Here is a 17,895-nt window from a genome sequence, read left to right as displayed (position 1 = left end):
ATGTAATCAAGTTTGTGCTTTTGAAGGGGATGTGATTCATACAAACAGCATTTTTTATTTTAATAATAACAGCATATGAGAAATATTTGAATGTAACAATGTCTGGCAGCTTGAATGTTTATGCATACTGTCTCAGCGCTAAAGGTATGTTTTAAAGTAGGGATACATACAGTTTGTTCATAGTTGAGGGGCCAAGAAGGAAACCTCACATGTGGAGCACAAACTCTTGCTCACAGATTCCAAATTCAATTAGACGTCAGTAAAGCAAAGAGTAAACAGCTAGATTTTATTGTTGGTGCCTTGCCACTGCCAAAAGACTGCAAATTAAAATGAACTATTTTTCTAAATATAAAAAGTAAGCATACACAAAACTGAAATCACATTATTTAGCTGCTTGCAGTTTACAACCACAAATGGCCAAGAATACATTATGTTCAATCGTTTAATAAGAATAACGTTTTTGTGATACTCATTACCAGCTTATCTATATTCAATGATAGTGTGTATCAGTCAGATGAGTGTAACTTGCATGCAAATGAAGAGTCTAGATGTTCTGAACATTGATAGAATCAAATTCAGTTCAGGCTGCCATCTTGAGCAGCGGACTAAAAAACAGACAGAAAAGACAGACTGTGTCTCCCTCTCTCCTTTTCTCACCCTCCCTCTCTCTCTCCGTCTGTGGTCCCCAGAAGCTATAATATCCATCCTTGGCGGTTCACTCGACATTTACTTGCCCCGCTTCTCCTGTAGCATTCTCCTTCCTAACTGCCAGTGGTGCGACTCTCCAGGGCTCGCCGACCGGGTGAACAGATAACAAACCTGTCAAGGCGGCTTTAGGGGGGGAATAAATCCAGAGCAGGGACTGAGTTGGATGATGTGTTCCAGAGGGTTACTCCTGGGGAGGGGAGGGGGAGCTGACATGAGACGCCCTGTGAGGCCTGGACCCCAGAGAAGCTGCTAGCTGTAACGCAGCGGTGCTTCTTGAAAAAGGGCCACAGCCACTGCAACCTGATTAGATCGCAGTGCAGACATTCTAAATGGCTGGCCCCCTTTTTACCCTCCATTTCACCTATTCTTTACAAGAGACCCCCCCTCCCCCTACCATCAAAGGAGCTGTAAGGGGCCTTTTCTTCAGGCTGGCAGACGGGTCAGGGGTGGAAGGTTGAGGTGGGGTATGCCCTTTGAGGTAGGGCTGAGAGTGCCTACCAGGGATGTATGGGGGCTGAGGGCTGTCTTTAAGGTGCTGATAACATTCATGGTGATGGGTTCCCAAGAGGTGCACAAATGTCAACACTCTCCTGCTACGGGCACATCATTCTACGACTAGAAAGGACAAAGAGCCAGAGCAAGAGAGATGCAGCGCACTCCTTTTGTCAAGCAGTATCTCAGTGAATCACACTTTAACACATTGAGCTTCTCAATGCTTCAAGCCATTTGTTTTCTTTAAAATGTTAAGCCGAAATACACAGGTATCTACACCGAACAGATTGAGTGTCTCCTTGCCTCAATGACTACAACCTTAACTGACCATCCAATCAAATTATACTCATCAATCCCTCACAGAGCCAATTAAACTAAATAGATAGATCCTGATAGATCTCTTACCAATCTCTAGAAGAAAAGCTTTTGTAAGCACCTGATAAATGGCTCACTTAACAGTGAGATTCAACATTTCTTTATCCTAACAGCAATAAATGATTGGCTAACATAAGGGCACAGATTTGTAAACAAAGTGAAGATTAAATATCAACGTCCAGTCAGACTCTATCCAATGACACCACAGGCACTAAACTAATGGCATGAGAAGGGTATGATTGACTGCTACTATGAGGTATATGTGATAATTGGCTAAATGTCCTTTATTTAGGATTTAATGCATCAAGCGTCTTAGGTAAACCAAGTAAGGCATGCCCGTTAGGAGTTGGAGAGATGGAGATGACCCATGGTGGTGCTAGAAACTGCATCAATTACGTGAGACACTGATGCCTTTCTGCTCTATCTATCTGAGTTGTGCCTATAAGGAACCAAGATGTCAACTAGCTATATGGACATCACTGTTGGAGAAAGGGCATTTCAGAAGAAAATATGGTCTTCTATAGCGGGGCATTGCTTTCATTGATGTAGTTGTATATTCCAAACTGGCTGGCACTGATCTGCAGTAAACAGCCTTGCGAGGCTTAGCAAGCAGCCTGTGTTCGACTAAGCCATGTTTATTATCAAGCACAATCCTCAGTATCATCAATGCTTAGAGAAAAGCATGGATGAATAAATGCATATTGTTTAGCTTAGGGTTAGCCGGAGCTGGAGCCACAAATGAAAAAATGAATTTAAAGCAGATGGTAAAATCCAATAAGAAAAACTGAAGGAGGGGGGGGCAGACAGAGAGACAGAGCTAAAGAATAGGACCGAGAGTATGAGAGGAGGAATACAAATGAATAGAAAAACCCATGCACACTGGCTGCCTTTTTTCTTCTGTTTTTCAAAAAGCTGTAAAGCTAACAGGGAGAGGGAGAGAAAATACAAAGGCCTGTGTTCTCATTTTCTGTGTGAGAGCCCCAGCAGGGCCACTGAAACCTGCTTGATTTCCCCAGTCCAATTATATCTCTGTGCTCAATCCTTCCAGAATAGCAACATCACACCGAGGGACGCTGTCTGCCTAAGCGCACCGTGCCTAATGGAGTCCCAGAAGTTGACTTCATTTCATTGCTCCTAACTAATGGGCTGTGATATTTTCCCAAACTGACTGCAGCTCTGCCCCCTGGAAGCTAATCTAGTCAGTGCTGTACTGGACCCAGCACAGCAACATGCCAGCCCATCCCCTCCCTTCCTAACAACCCCCCCAATACCCACCACTGCTGCTGTGTGTGTGCAATCCGCCAACGCCCTCCCAGCGCTCATTAGTGCTTTCTAGCCGGGTGCTGATTGTCAGAGGGCCCCTGTGATGCCAGCTTCCCCTGTGCGGCCAGCCTGCTATGGTGAATTTAAGAGGACTTTAATCTAACTGGGCTGAGGAGAAGAGGCGCGACCAGGGACAGGTGGGAGGGGGCGACTGCAGGGTAGCAGTGGATGTACAATTGCAGGGCCACAGCTGAGGACAGACTCTCTTTCAGGGCTTCCTATTGCTCTCCAATGGATACTCGTGCCCAGCAACACAAGCATGAGAAGAAATAGCCGAACATAAATTCACCAGAATGGGTCCCTCTCCGGCCATAGTGTGGGCACAGAACGGTCCTCCAGATGGCTAAGGGACACACCAGTGGTGCAATACAATCACCGACATGGCAGAAATATCAGGAATAAATATGAAGAGCTTTATATGAAAGTAAGGCTCGGGACAGCAAATACTTTTTCTATCAACACCTTCAGTTTAACGCAGTAAAAAATCTATTTGCTAAGATTTAGTATGGTTTTAGTTAATGGCAGCTGTCGTTTATCAATGATGTAATATTATTTATTCTTCTTCATTCTTCAGTATTTAATTAACAGTAGTTTTCAAGGAACATGAAATGGAAGGATTAAACATAATTCAACATCATAGGAAAATATTTCATTTAACTGAGGTCCTTTTAACACCAGTCTCGTTCAGCCAACATTTTAGGAAGTGCCAGTAGAGAGAAAAACGGTCTGCTTTTATGGGACACAGAGGTTAATTATTTTCATAATTATTACACTTCCAAACGTTAAACATTTGTTTTTCCCCCTAATTGACAAGAGAATTAACAGTGGACTATATTAACTGAGCAGGGACATTATAAGCCACTGCAACATGCTTGAAAGTGCCTTTTAAATGCAATACATATAAAAGGCAAGGCAATTACACCGTTTTTTTCCCTCTACTACCTTTTAGCCAGTGTAATCTGCTGGGTAGATTCACTAAGGATAAGAGGTAAAACTGTAATTATGCACATTATTCATCCTCCTAAGTGCAGTGCTTGAACAGAAAAAGCTAAGATGCCTAAATGCACTATACCAGGTTGTCCTCATGCAAAGTGCAGGTCAGGCTGCAGCAGGCACCAAGAGCTAATGGCAGAGAGTGGTGCTCTGAACACATGCTCTGGCCCTTTCAGGGACACAGGGGAGTTAAGTGCCGTGCTCCCTACTGCTGATTATTCGCACCTTGGCCAGCCTGCCAGGTCTCCCTGCCCTCCATGCATTGATCTCATTTGGCCAGCAGATAAGGAAGTAGTTGGATGAGGGCTTGGAATCAGATGGCCTTGGCTAATTCCTCTATTCCTGGGCCGTCCGGGGCCGGGGCCAAAGGGGCAGCCAAGGTTAATCCTACCCAATCCCCTGTACTATGTGGCCCTGCGATGCCCTCTGACCTCTCACTGCTATCACAACACAGCTGATGTGTCTCCCTTTAAACGGGTCGGATCCATTCATCTAATTAGTTTACCGAAGATTTTACACCCTTGCACTACAATCATATATATTGTCCAATATACAGAGGTTCCTTTGAAGACATACTGTAGTGGACATGATTAGACCAGGCACACAAATACAAAAAAAGACTTTAATGCCATTAACATTATTTTGGACAATAAGCTAAATCATACTTGGAAATGTTACAAATTAGCCATATCACATGACTTGAAAATGATTTTACAAATGTTATCATGAGAGCAATCATGGCAGGAAATGTGTAAAATAAGATGGAGAAAAAACCTCTTCAGTAAAATGTCACTTTATTAGAGCAAAGATCCTGCTCCTGAGGGCAAGGTTCTGCAATATGTCATGGCAGGGGTCTACTGATATGCATATGCAATTCATAGTGGAGCGAATTTGTGATTATGCATAACACTTAAAAAAAGAAAAAAAAGAAAGCCCAAGTACAATTTCACCCCTGCTTCACAGTGAGACCACTGCTGTTCCATTTAAGATGGCCAGCAGATTAATCTTCAGCGCTCTTTTCTATTTGCACATTATGCAGTCAGAGATGGGATTTGCCTGAATGAAACAAGTCTCTCCAAAGGCTCAGCGCGCCTCATCAGGAATGAATGCAGCAGGGGGACGCACGCCTCTTGGGAAACACTAATCTTCATATTGCGTACATTTATTCAATTCCAGTGTCAATAACAACCATAATCAGAATGGGCCATGTGACACATGCTTTATGTGTTGGCTGATAGTGGATGACAGGAAGTAGACGTAATCACCTGGGAGTACATCACTGCTGACAGCTCTGGATCAAAGCTTTGCTCCCGCAGATTAATCATGAATTGTAATGCACCATAAAAATTAATTCAATGGAGAGCGAATGTACTGTGTATACTTGGAACACATTCATTGATCAGAAATCTCCCAGAAGTCAGCAGATGCAGTTTATGGTCATGGAAATAATCCCCTAATAATCCCCTGGATATCTCTTTAAAACCAGATAACACTGAGATGATACGGCAGGACCCTTTGATCCAGCTTCCTGTACACTGCTGTTAGAAATGCACAAAAGTAACCCTGAATATAAAAAGGCATGAATATATGAAATTATAGTCAAGATAAGACCGCACCAAGCATGTGACAAGTTAAGATTTTTTGTTGACACCATAAACAAAGGAAGAATGGATGTGACACATTGTTACCATGGGCAAAGTGGGCTTCTAAACAACAGAACAAAAAACAAGGACGAACACTGGAACAATGCTTGCAAAAAAGAACTCTAGCAAAAGTAATACCTTGTGCCAATCTCCTTAAAAAAAAAAGCACCATACTTGATTTATTGTTATTGCAGTGAAACAAATAACAATACTGTATGGTGCACCTCTACTGCATGGGGAGATGACAATCTCAGAAGCCAGGATTGAATTTTTCATTTCAATTCAACGCCAAATATAAAAGGCGTGAAATCCAAAGATTACTGTAGCATCAGCTGGTTGTTCTTAACAAAGGGAGTTAGAAAAAATGACCACATATAGGACTATCTCCCCTGGAAATGACAGACTAACAGACACAAGTGGAGGCGAGACGAGGCCAGCACTTGTGTGTCATAAAGACAACAGTGGAATGGTCATCCTGTGGATTACTGAGGCCTGACATCTAGATTGCAGATGGATAAGTGCACGCTAAAACAATATCCCACAGACCAAAAAAAATCATTTCTCATAGCTGTCTCTATTTACTGAAAGGCTGCTTGTCTCCCACTGGGGCAGAAACAAATGAAAATGTTATTTCTCTACTCATGAACTCCTACCTAGTCTGGGTTTTCACTGCTGGCAATTTCATTTCTCTTCCAAAATGTTACTTAAGCCCACGACTTTAGGGAAATAATGTCTCTGGAATAATCTTTTGCAACTGTAATTCCAGCGGCGCTCTCTCTCTGTCTTTCTTGGTATATACGTATATGTGTCTTCTCTGTCCATCTATCTACACAATGTATTTATTTATTGTTGGAGCTGTTGCCTTGTGGTTTAAGGGAAATTGCACTGGCTTCTGAAATAGAAGTGATGTGACACCCAATGCCTCACAGTAATGCTGTCAGACGCAGATGCCTTGAATAAGACACAACACGCCCTTCTCCAGCACAGGAGAAAATAATAGCTTGCACAGTGTGTCGAGTGTAGTCTGAAAAACTTGATTCAAAACACATGCACACATATTATTTGCTAGTTGTTTTCATATTGTGTGCATGGCGTCACTCTGCTGTTCTCTGTACAACTCACCTGCTAATCATCACTTTAACAGTATTTTTCTCTTGTTCCCAATTTTCATTTTGGATAAAGCAAAACAGAAAGGTGAAAGCAATTATTGCATAGTGTGCATGTGCACAAAATGCCTGGCGTATGTACGACAGGCATTTTCACCACCAAAAAACGTGGCATAATTTGCAATATTAATATACACATTGCATAGAAACAGGAAGTTTAGCATTGTGCAGCCCAGAATGATGGTTATTACACAGAAAATGTGATTCCAGGTGACACCATTAAATATATAATTAGTACTGTATTGTTAGGAACATAAGGGAGGATGAACTTCAGCCTTTTAATATGGTGATTATCAATAATGTGTTGTTTTTGCACATGTTTTTCATTCAAATGTTGCACTGATATCACCATTTTATTCTTGGTAACATATTGTTGTAATGTACTGTTGTTTCCTATAATTGTTTTTTTCCCATTATTACAACTTGTTTTGTGAAAGCCATGGATACTACACTGAGAACTTTCCGGAGTAAGTGCGGTCCAATGATCATGAAGTATTTTACTGCACACAGCTTGTGATTTATTTAAAGAATGGAAAACTCAGATTATGGGCTGCATTTTTAAAATAATTTTTTTTTTTTATTGTAGCAAAAATCATAGGCATCGGGTTATAGTTTGTGGGGAGAAGCAGATCTGGGATTCTATAGGTATCTGATTCCATTTGAGTTTTATTCAGCTGTCAAGAACTGCAGGATCATCACATGCATGACAGAAAAATGTATATTCAACTGCTGTGCTTTGGCCAATAGACATGACAGATCGGAAAGGGTTCATGAACCAGCAGGTCTTCCCGAGTAATCCTCATACAGAATGTGCAGCCTCTTGTGCACCACAAACAAACTCAACAAGACTCGATACAACACAAACAAAACTCAACCCTCCCACACAGTTTCTAAACCCTGCAGCTAAACACTGTGGTTTAAACATAGGCACACCAGGGATTCACATATATAAAACACATGCATGAACACAAACATATGCTCCTTGGAGAGGTTTGCATCAGCCCTTGGTTATTCTGATATGTGGCCTTAATGCTATGGGTTAACGAGTTAGAAAAGCCTCTCCAAGTCAGACATGGATTCAAGCAACAACACAAAAAGAGATCTGGGCGCAGATAAAGATATTTCCCTCATTTCTTTGTTTATAGTGGCTGCGATGAGCCACGAGAGAGGGTAAAGATGATTTGTCAGCTCAGGAGAGGTAAGCGATATGTAGCAGTGAATGGCCAGTAATCATGTTTATGAGGGGGAGATGGCTCTGGCCTCCCGGTGTGTCTGATTGTGTTTTCTCTGGCTCCCAGCTTGGGCCCGAGTACACCCCTACCAGGCCATTGTGATTGAAGTATGCACTCTATCTCAGCTTCTCTTTGGGGGGTAAGGTACGTGTAATACCGTTTGTGTGCCTTTGCGTATTTGTGTTTATGTTCGTGTTGGACTGGGTGTATTCATAAAGAGAAATGTCAGTCGATGAAGACCTCCCATCACAAAAGAAAGCACCACTTCCCCTTTCTCCTTCATGCAGCCAGTTCCCACATTGCTCTCATTGCTATGGCAACCGGCGCTCTCTCCTTGGGCTCTGCATGCATCCAATCAGAGTGAGACCTTTGTAGAGATTCCTCCGGGCTCCACTTATTCAACTTACCCCACCGGAACAGCCTCCACGCTGAAAAAGCTGGAACAAAGAGCAGAGAGACTCCCTCACCAGAGCTTGGTATGACATCAAAAATTGGGGCTACAGGGTTGGGTTACAGGGAATGCGGAAGTAATGCGTAGCCAAGAGCTGCGGGACACACAGCAAAAGCAAAAACAGGGTGGCAGCGCATTGCCATGGCCAATTTCAGTGGGAATTATGTGGAATAGGATTTGTTATTGGAAGCCTCACAGCATGAATACTTGGCAAGTACTGCATGGCTCTGGCACTGGTTTAAGCTTGATAAGTCAAAATGGATTCTGGCTGAGCCTATTTATGTCATTCCTGAAAACATATGGATAGGATTCAGGCGCTCAATACTTTCAACCTTCAACAATGACATTCAACACCACTTCTCCAGTCCATTAATCCTCCATGAGAATAGATTTATCATCCGCAGCACCGAGGGATTGCATCGAGTCAGCATCAGCCAGAACAGTATTTACCAGACCAACCTCACTCTGTATCAATTACAACAATTAAAGGGCATTATTTTACTGGGTGTACAGTAACATAAAAACAGGAAAGGTCGCAATGTTCCTCTGATACCTCATATTTTATTTTGTGTTTCATGCCTCTAGGTGTGTTAAATAATTAGCAGAGATAAAATAGTGCCATGTCTTCTTAACCTGGGGCCTGCTTAGAGGTCACTGCACACAATCACACTGTGCTTCTCTCATTCTAATTAGATTTCGGGAGAGTAGATGCAGCAGAGTATGAGTTAAACACTTGTGAATGTGGGCAGGGAGGCATGCGTGCCCCGAGCACTTGTAGAGACAAGCCATCCAGCGGGACCTCTCACAGGCCCCTGACGGACATTCGGCTGTTTGGGTACTGGCAGGGCGATGGAGGCACAGGATAATTTTGCCCGACTGCCGTGTCACAAAGTGTCACAATCTGTCGCTGTCAACCCTACTTCAGGCAATGTGAGAAAAAATGGGAAAGAGAAATAAGAGAGAGGGAGACGAGACAAAAGGGAAGTTGATTTTGAGAGCCAGAGGTGATAATAAGCATGTCTGGTCACTTTCTGGGGTTACATTTAAAAGTCAAAAGCATATGCAATTCAAGTGATCTTGTGTCTGGATCATCTGGCAAATGGCTGTGTAGTGATTAACAGAACATAGCATAATAAAATAGAAAAATAAGCGGTAAAGATCTAATAGTGGACAGGATCACTTTAGCACACATGACTAGAGAGATAGTTAGGTAGCCAGTGAGGAAAAAAGGTTCCAGGTGTTCTTTATGGATGAATAATAACATAGATGGCATGAATCAAAGAGCGAGTCATCCTGTCAAAACGTTTTTAGCGGTAAAACAGACTTAGTTCCTTTAGTTTTCTATACCAGTCAATTTGATCTCTAAGGACTTCTTGAGCTGGCCTCTATATTGTCCCATGCATATGATGAAAAGCAGTCAAAATTGCCTTGAGCTATTACACTCACCAGCACCAACTTATTTTAAAATAAGGCTAACCCATATGATTTGTTCCCAAAAGCTTTGACTTGTTCCCTATATGGGGGGGATGAGTGGGTATGAGTAAGCTTTTCAGTGTTAGTTTATAAGTGTAGTTTTGTGGGTATAACCAATTTAGCACCAGGTGCCATTTTGTCCCTGATATTACTATCTGCACAACAAGTTAGAATCCGAAAAATATGTCTGCATTTCTATTGTTTTTGGTCATTCAATCTGCCCTGACCTATTTACATCACTGCTGAAAAACCCATTAAACAAGAGACAGTCAAGTAGTGCCTGTACTGCATGTGCTGCTCATTTCACACCACCGCAATGCACACACTGGAGCCTCAGCAAAGAGTACGATCCCACGATAATGAGCTAATTATAGGTACAACATTCCTGCTTCCGTATCTAAATGTTTCTCTCTAATAGGAAACATTTCAAATTATTGAGAGGCAGAGAGAAAGAGAAGGATAATTGATGCAAGCAATTACAAGTCCTGTGTCGGAGCAAATTGGCCAGCATATCTGGACATGTAGGGGGACTGCGACCTCATTTACATCAGAGTGTCAGGAAATAATTGGAGAATGTACTGAGAAGGTGGGATTACATAAGCAGTTCACTTGGACAGTGAGATTCCTTCCAGACAAGAAGCTTATGGAAAGACTGTACGCTTGAGTCAAGGACAAAACATTATGTGCAGTCTCTGTATGCTCCAGCAAACTTAATCATAACAGTGATTTTAACAACAACAAATATACTTTATGACATTAATCTGCTTCCAAAAGCTGTAATTTGAGTATTGGAAATGGTTTCACCACATGCACACAGGATTCTGAATAGGCTGTCCTGTTTTCAGTGGAAAGCCAGTAATAACTGAGTTCAGTTTTAGTTTTAGAGAGAATTTAGCTGTGTTTGGACTGAAACCGCTTCAAAAGCATGGGAAGACGATGTGCTTGACTTTTAACAATATCACTTCCAGATGTTTCATTACAAAACAACTTTCCAAGACCTCACCGCAAGAAAACCTTCTCGTGCAAGTGGAGCCAGGACACACGTATGGATTTCAGGAAACCAATATTTCACATTTTCATTTCAGTCGGAAAAACCAGCATGAAAAAAATGTCTGGAATAACACCAATCAAGTGTTATATGTATGTATTTATGTATTTATAAATATAATATGTAAACAAATGCTGTCCAAAAGCATAGACAGCATTGCATCTGTTTCAATTTGACAGTTAGAATTTACTAAGTAGCAGCTACAGCACAATATAACAGTTTTGGCTGTCGATAAAAATGGCACTGAAATATAGCGGTGCATTCATTATAGTCTGCCTCTTGTGCCTCTCATCAGGCTGGCTAACACTGACTGGCGGGCTCTGACCCAGTACTCCGGAGCTTCTCTCTAATGGACCCACCTCTCATCAAGAGCCTTGGGTGAAAAAAAAAAGGAGTAACATGCTGTTTACTCGCAATCCCGGGCCAGTAATTGCCAATTTATTTGATAGGCAGCTGGGTAATGATGGCATTTCACCCCTTGCCGCAGAGACTAAACGGGAGTGATTCATCCCAAGCTCCCTGCCCTCCCTGATCCAACAGACTCCCTCTGCTCAGGACTGCTGCCTGCATGAATGTCTGCCACCCAGACTGAAGGGGTGGGGTGTGGTGGGGGATGTGGGGGGGCGGCTGCCATGTCGGCTTCAAACGAAACCCAAAAGGGAACCCAGCGCTTCAGAGAAAATGCGGCTAAGCCTGCCAATTTATCTGGGGTTTGGGGTTGAGGCAAACACAAGCGAGCTGATGTGCCATTTGTAGGCCTTAATGAGCTGGCAGGACGGAGTGAGGAGGGAAGGCGAGCAGGAGAGAGGAGGCTGCCAGGCCTGACCTCCTCTGGCCTCCATCTCCCTGCCAGCCAGTGCCAGGTCGGCAAACTCGGTTCATCTGCTTCATCGGAGCGTGGTCGCTCCATGAGGGGAAGGGAGTGCTAGAGCAAATACCATTAGCGAACTGTTGGGTCTAATGAACAGTTCGGGTCAAAGCTCGCTCCAGTCTCACACTGCTCCCTGGTACTAACGACTGACTTTAGAGATGCTTTATCTTTGTGTTTGCACTGTATGGGAGCGCCTCTGTGCCGTGTTGCAATCATAATACTTTTAACATTTCAGTGGAACAAACACATTGACCTACAAAGAAGATAACATAACATTTCAAAGTCAAACAATGTTTTCTTTCATTATAATAAAGGAATTTCAGTACTAAACAAAACTTTTTTGTTTTCATCAATTTTCCTGTCGTCCTCCGCTACGACTTGCACCTCTTGCAACGTGTGAAGTGGCTTTTTACAGCAGAGCTGGAAGGGACTTGTTTAGAAACCTGTGGAGACCGGAGATGAAGCCGCACACAGTCGGACCGTACAAGGTGACATGGGGGTCTAAAAGTCGTTCCTCGTGCTGCCCAGCTTTCAGCAGCTCTACTGAATACATGCTCCATCTCCTGCGGGCTTTCTTGACCAGACGCAGCAGGGGGAACCAAAGCGGCATTCCCTTCTATCCTCCGGATGCACGGAGTGGCTCAAAGCCAGCTCAGATGGACGTGATTATAAAGGGGCGACAGATGTTTCCTGAGAACAAGTCTGCAAATGGGAAAATAGAGTTTCTGCTTGAGGAAACCTGACATTCTTAAAACAAATACCAGATTTATTTGGGAATTTAGGAAATGTTCCAATCAAATAAATCACAGTAACACATGGGACTGTGGCTGTTAATTATATTCAATGTAGTGAATCATTTCACATACAATGTTCAAATTGAAATAAGATGAAGTGAAGCAACAGCGTTCCTGTGAGTAATAGTGGCAGACCATAACATGATGTAACTGTTTAGTGTGTAATAAGTCAGAGTGTATCAAAGCGATGTAATGTGAATGGCAGGAAATGTTTCGCCAGTGAGGATTAGTGAGATTGTGACTGTTGCAAATTAAAGCAAAAGATGATGTAATTGTAAACACTGAATAAAGATTTAAACTGAAGCAGAGGCCTCTAAAACCTATAAGAATATATGCAAACAGATGAATACTTGCATGGGCCTTTAGAATAACACCACTTGAAATAACAAATGTTTGTGCCAACTGTCTTAAGGTAAAGACACATGTTTGGAACTGTAACATGCATTAACCTACAATGTTTTGCATTTAGGAACAATTTGACAATAATCAAACTGTATTTCAGTGTTGCATAAGACCTATGTTGTTGTAATAGCATTTAGTTATTAGAGATCAGGATGCAACAGATGACACATTGAATGCTTTTATCAATGTGTATGGTAGTCACGTTAAAGCATCCATCCATAGGTTAAACGTCAAATCTCCATTGTTGAAGCAACATTTGTCATGGTATACTGCTGCACAGTTGCCACAGTGCAGTCAGACAGAAATCACGAGTATCATTTCAATTTCTTCTGTCAACATCAAATTACTTATTTCATTTCATGCCCAGTCAAGCATCGTAAAGCTACATGCAGAATCCGTTTTACTTCAGTTGTTCGACCATGTCTTTCTCAAAGACTTGCGCGCCTCTTAACTGACAGCTTTAATTACGGCCAGATATCTGATTGCTTCACTGTAGATTCTCCACACAAATCAAAGAGAAGGGGCCAGGAGTCCCTCGAGCCTGCACGCTTTACATCCTGAATATGTCACTGGGCCAGGGGACACGTAGCCGCGCTCTTTCTTCTGTCAGCTAATGCTTGCCTCCAGCTCCTCCACAAGAAACGAGGACCTGGGTAAGTAGTGTATTTTTTGTTTCAGTCATATAGAGCCTCTGGGAGGGGGGGGAGGGAGAATATGTGTTGTGCGTGCGTGCGTGCGTGCGTGCGTGTGTGTGGGTGTGTGTGGGTGTGGGTGGGTGTGCAGGATGCAAATAGTGTGCTCTTTACCTGAATTACTTCAACAGTGCATTAAAGACATTAAAGATGTAAGATGTGCTCTGCTGAGGCTGAATTGTATTGTTTCAACACCAAAATAAATCCTGACAAATAGATGACATCACATCCATAACTTACCTTTTGTCTGTGACATTCCGCAGGTGCAAGGCCACATACACATAATGATTATTGGATAATGAAACTGTAGTAGGATTTATAACATTTGTGCTGAGAGATCATGCACTGATTGACAATCCCAAGCTAATACTTTAAAGTATTACCAGTAACTGTTACATGTAATGATGAAGAGGTGGTTTGACATGAAGATGAATGTGTACAAGTTTCTTACATGACACTGTTGCTTGTTAAGGCCAATGTTGTGCAACAAGGGATTTAACTAATGAATACTCCAAGCAGATTACTTCCTAATGAATTGGGAGATAAATATTTACAATAATGCCATCTCTCTTTATTTCCTATGTAAAAATACAACATGTTTACTTTTAACACATTGATTTTAACGCATGAAAAATGTAACATTTGTTTGGACACTAGAACTTCAACCATTACCTTTACTTTTCAGTCCAACTTGTTCTGCCCTAGAGATATGTTTTCTATGTTCAAATTCTTTGGGAGTTTGGCGACTGCATGTAAATGTAAAATCAACTTTGGAGAGGTTATTTGGTAAACGTTTGGCCCAGAATTGTTGTATTATTATGAAGTATGTTTCTTTTGTGTGGTATATATTTGAAATGTAAATCCTAACTATGTACACAAAATGACTAACTGGCAATGACCTCAGATATTTGATTTTGGTATTATTTCTATCAAGATGACTCACTACAAACACAGGAACTCAGCTGCCACTGAAGCAGCACTTTTAAGTGTTAATGTACTCACATCTGTCAGCCTGTCTCTGGAGCTGCTCCTGATGGAAGGCTTGGACCTTCCGCTTACACTCTCGCTGTCGCTGCCCTTACAGTTGTTCTGCCCCGGTTTCAGCTGCCAAACATAACACACAATGACAGCAAGGGTTAACAACATGAAGCAAAAGTGGTTACACTGCAGTTTAGAGCTTAACATGTATAACGCTGGCGCAGGGATGGCGTCACACAGGAATCGGCTCATGAATATGTGTGAACTGGCAGGAGCTGCCGTGCTGTCTCTGTAAATCTGTCATGTTTCTGAGCCTATTCAGCAGCCATCACTCTGCTTGCCAATGATAGACGCCATCTGATCTCGCAGTAGGAGACTCCTCTCAGCCCACGAAATAGAGAACAGGGACAAAGACCCCTCCAGAACCTTCAAATGGAGCCTCTATCCTTTCCAAGCAGACACCACATGCCGAGGCAGCAGGAGCTCAGCAAGTGTCATCCTCTAGACGCTCTGTTGGAAATGCTGCAAAATTACAAGAATAAAAAAGAGGATGTGCCAATCCGCACAGCATCTGAGGCCCTTCAAAATCTGTAGAACAATAAAAGACTCTTGGGAGTGCGGAGCTGAGTGGAAGGAGGAGGTGGGGTCTGTACTTCGTGGCCAAGTCTGCGATTTTTGTCGTCTGAAGCTCCCAGGCTGCTCCTTCCAGACCAGACAAACACTACAGGTTTCATTTCAAAGCTCATAAAAAGATGGCTTTATGGGACAGTGTAGTGAACGGCTGCTCTGCCAACTAATAGGAAAAGCAGATCCTGGCGCTGCACACACAAAGGACTTGGACTATAATATGATGGCATTCTCCTTTCCCCTCTACAGCTCTGGAGAAAAGCGACAGCGCTACAGTATGCTTTTTTTTTTACCTCTCATTCAGTATTCTCTTTTCAGGTATTGGCCATCATTTAGTGTGATGAAAGGGCACAAGTTGTGGGAATACCAAAAGAACCCTTGAGTTGAGCGGGTAATTAAAATTAAAATGTTCCCTTTTCTGTAGCCATTAGCGGTGTGAAAGGAATCCTATTCCTTGGGAGAATTGCATGATGGGTGGAAGGCGGGTGGATTCGCCAGTGTGAATGTGATAAGAGATTTTTGAGCACAGGGAATGCCTGATGGGCCTGTTTGTCTCTGCGTGTGCACATGTCTGAATATCTGTGTGTGCATCAGTGTGTGTCTATGTAGCCACGCACTGCTGAGACTAAAGCACACAAGGATCAAATGTGGCGCGTGCACACACACATGCACACCGATGCCCTGCGCTGTGATAGCACTAATTATCTCCAACACATTTTATTCCCACAAAAACCAGGGACATATTTCCTCTCTTTTTCTTGTAAATGCCAGTTTGTCTGAGGGGAGTTTACATATTTTTTGAGAGAAAAGGGGAATAAAATCTCATCCACCCTGGCCCGTGAACTGAAATGAAGAAAGAGCGAGGGAAGGTGTTTACTCCCCGGTCTGTGGCTCCTTCATCAAAACATGTTGACCTATAATATTTATTAACCAGGCTGTGTCCCTGCTGACAACACCGGGCAGCGCACACCAGCATTCTCATGCATTTATGAATGTGCTCACACACAAAAACACAGACCTTACTGAAAGCGGCTGCTGACTCCGGCATCACATGTATATAATGTATATATATATATACATATACACGATCCAAACCCATATAGAGTAAGCTTATGAAGAATATAATAAGGCAAGTGTGGTAGAGATATGGAGATTTTATTAATCAACGTGGTATCAAACTGACTCTGTAGTAGTGAAACCGTATAATCACATCGTCTGTATCCTGGCTTATCAGTGGGAAAGTACTCCATGAAATCAGAGATCTTGCACAAATTTAAATCTGTGTAATGTCTGAAGAACATGTCTAATAAAGACATTCCAATAAAGAGCGGCTCATCTTTCAGGGCTATTACATAGCTCGGGACCTGATTACACAGCTATTTGAAAACGTATCCCTCAGCTTGTTCCTTTTAATTTCCCCTTGAGCTCCCTTAAATTACTTTGGAGAATTGGGTTTTTTTTTTCTTTTCTTCATCCGCTCTCACTTTCGGAGTTTCACATGATGGATTCATTTCATTTTTTATGGTGTGATTAATGGATGTCTTCAACAAATGAAGGGAATGCCGGTGGTCAGTGCCATCAAAAAGTGAAGTTGATATTTAACGACCTGCTGTCTGATAATAAATGTAAATGAGAAGCCCATGTGTGGGTGTAGAGAGGGGGGCAGTCTTTGTGACCTTTGCTTTAATACCGCTGGTCGGATCATTCCAACTTCTTAATGCATTCAAGTCATTGTACTGTGTTTGTTTTTATAGCCTTTAAAACTTAGCTTCGGTTTCAGAAGCGTAATGAAACCCAATGCACTAGAGATCAAAGGCAGGGAGACGAGCTGTGTGTGTGTGTGTGTGTGTGTGTGTGTGTGTGTGTGTGTGTGTGTGTGTGTGTGTGTGTGTGTGTGTGTGTGTGTGTGTGTGTGTGTGTGTGTGTGTGTGTGTGCAGATGCCCCAGATTGGCGTGTGCTACTGCAATAGCATATAGACATTAATTAAGACGCAGGTCAAGGCATACGGATGCATTTATTTAATGACCTAACTGTATTTGCGCAGCCCGGGTAAGAACTGGCCCTGCAGGAGGATAACAGACAGATGGTTTTAATATTCCAGAGGCTAATTTCACAACAATTAAAGACACAGCCAGACATTAGCGTCTAATGAAACATTTAAACTACTAGTAAGTGCATCTGCCATTAATTTCCACACAGTGAGGTCTTGTTTTCCTGCAATCTGTTCTCTGTTAAGGCATAACGTTTTTTTTCCCTGTCTCTCTTACCAGTCTGAATTCACTGAAGTAGAGCATCAACAACTGTTTTCAATCAGCAGTCAGCGTGAGGCTTTGCAAGAGAGCAGCCGAAACCTCAGCATGAGACAGTTCAGCCCGCAAGTATGAGACATCATTTAACGTTTCTTATAAATCATTCTTTGAAAAAAATATAAATGCTTGATCTTAAGTTACTAGAAACTATTCAATTACTGAACTGCCATACTTTATTTGAATAGTGCAGTGGTGACATCTGAACATCTCCGAACAATTACAATGCATCCGTTATGTCTGAGTTTCCAGTGATACTCAAAACCGAGTTAAACAGAGTCATTACTAGTCAGTATTTAAATTTGAATGCAGAAGTACAC

At 42.3% G+C, this 17,895-nt stretch overlaps 1 protein-coding gene across 3 annotated transcripts in view; it reads right to left on the bottom strand.

The window, feature by feature from the left end:
- auts2a (activator of transcription and developmental regulator AUTS2 a) overlaps positions 1-17,895 on the bottom strand; it is a 288,288-nt gene that overhangs the window by 143,545 nt on the left and 126,848 nt on the right. For all 3 annotated transcript variants that reach the window (XM_010767780.1, XM_010767779.1, XM_010767781.1), the window contains exon 4: positions 14,666-14,767. In XM_010767780.1, coding sequence (XP_010766082.1) covers positions 14,666-14,767 — 102 coding nt within the window. The remainder of the gene's footprint in view (positions 1-14,665; positions 14,768-17,895) is intronic.

The sequence above is a fragment of the Notothenia coriiceps genome, unplaced genomic scaffold (genome assembly GCF_000735185.1).
Source record: "Notothenia coriiceps isolate Sejong01 unplaced genomic scaffold, NC01 NC01_scaffold00004791, whole genome shotgun sequence".
NCBI lineage: Eukaryota > Metazoa > Chordata > Actinopteri > Perciformes > Nototheniidae > Notothenia > Notothenia coriiceps.
The sequence above is the reverse complement of the archived record's forward strand: the minus strand, read 5'-3'. Positions and strand labels throughout refer to the sequence as shown.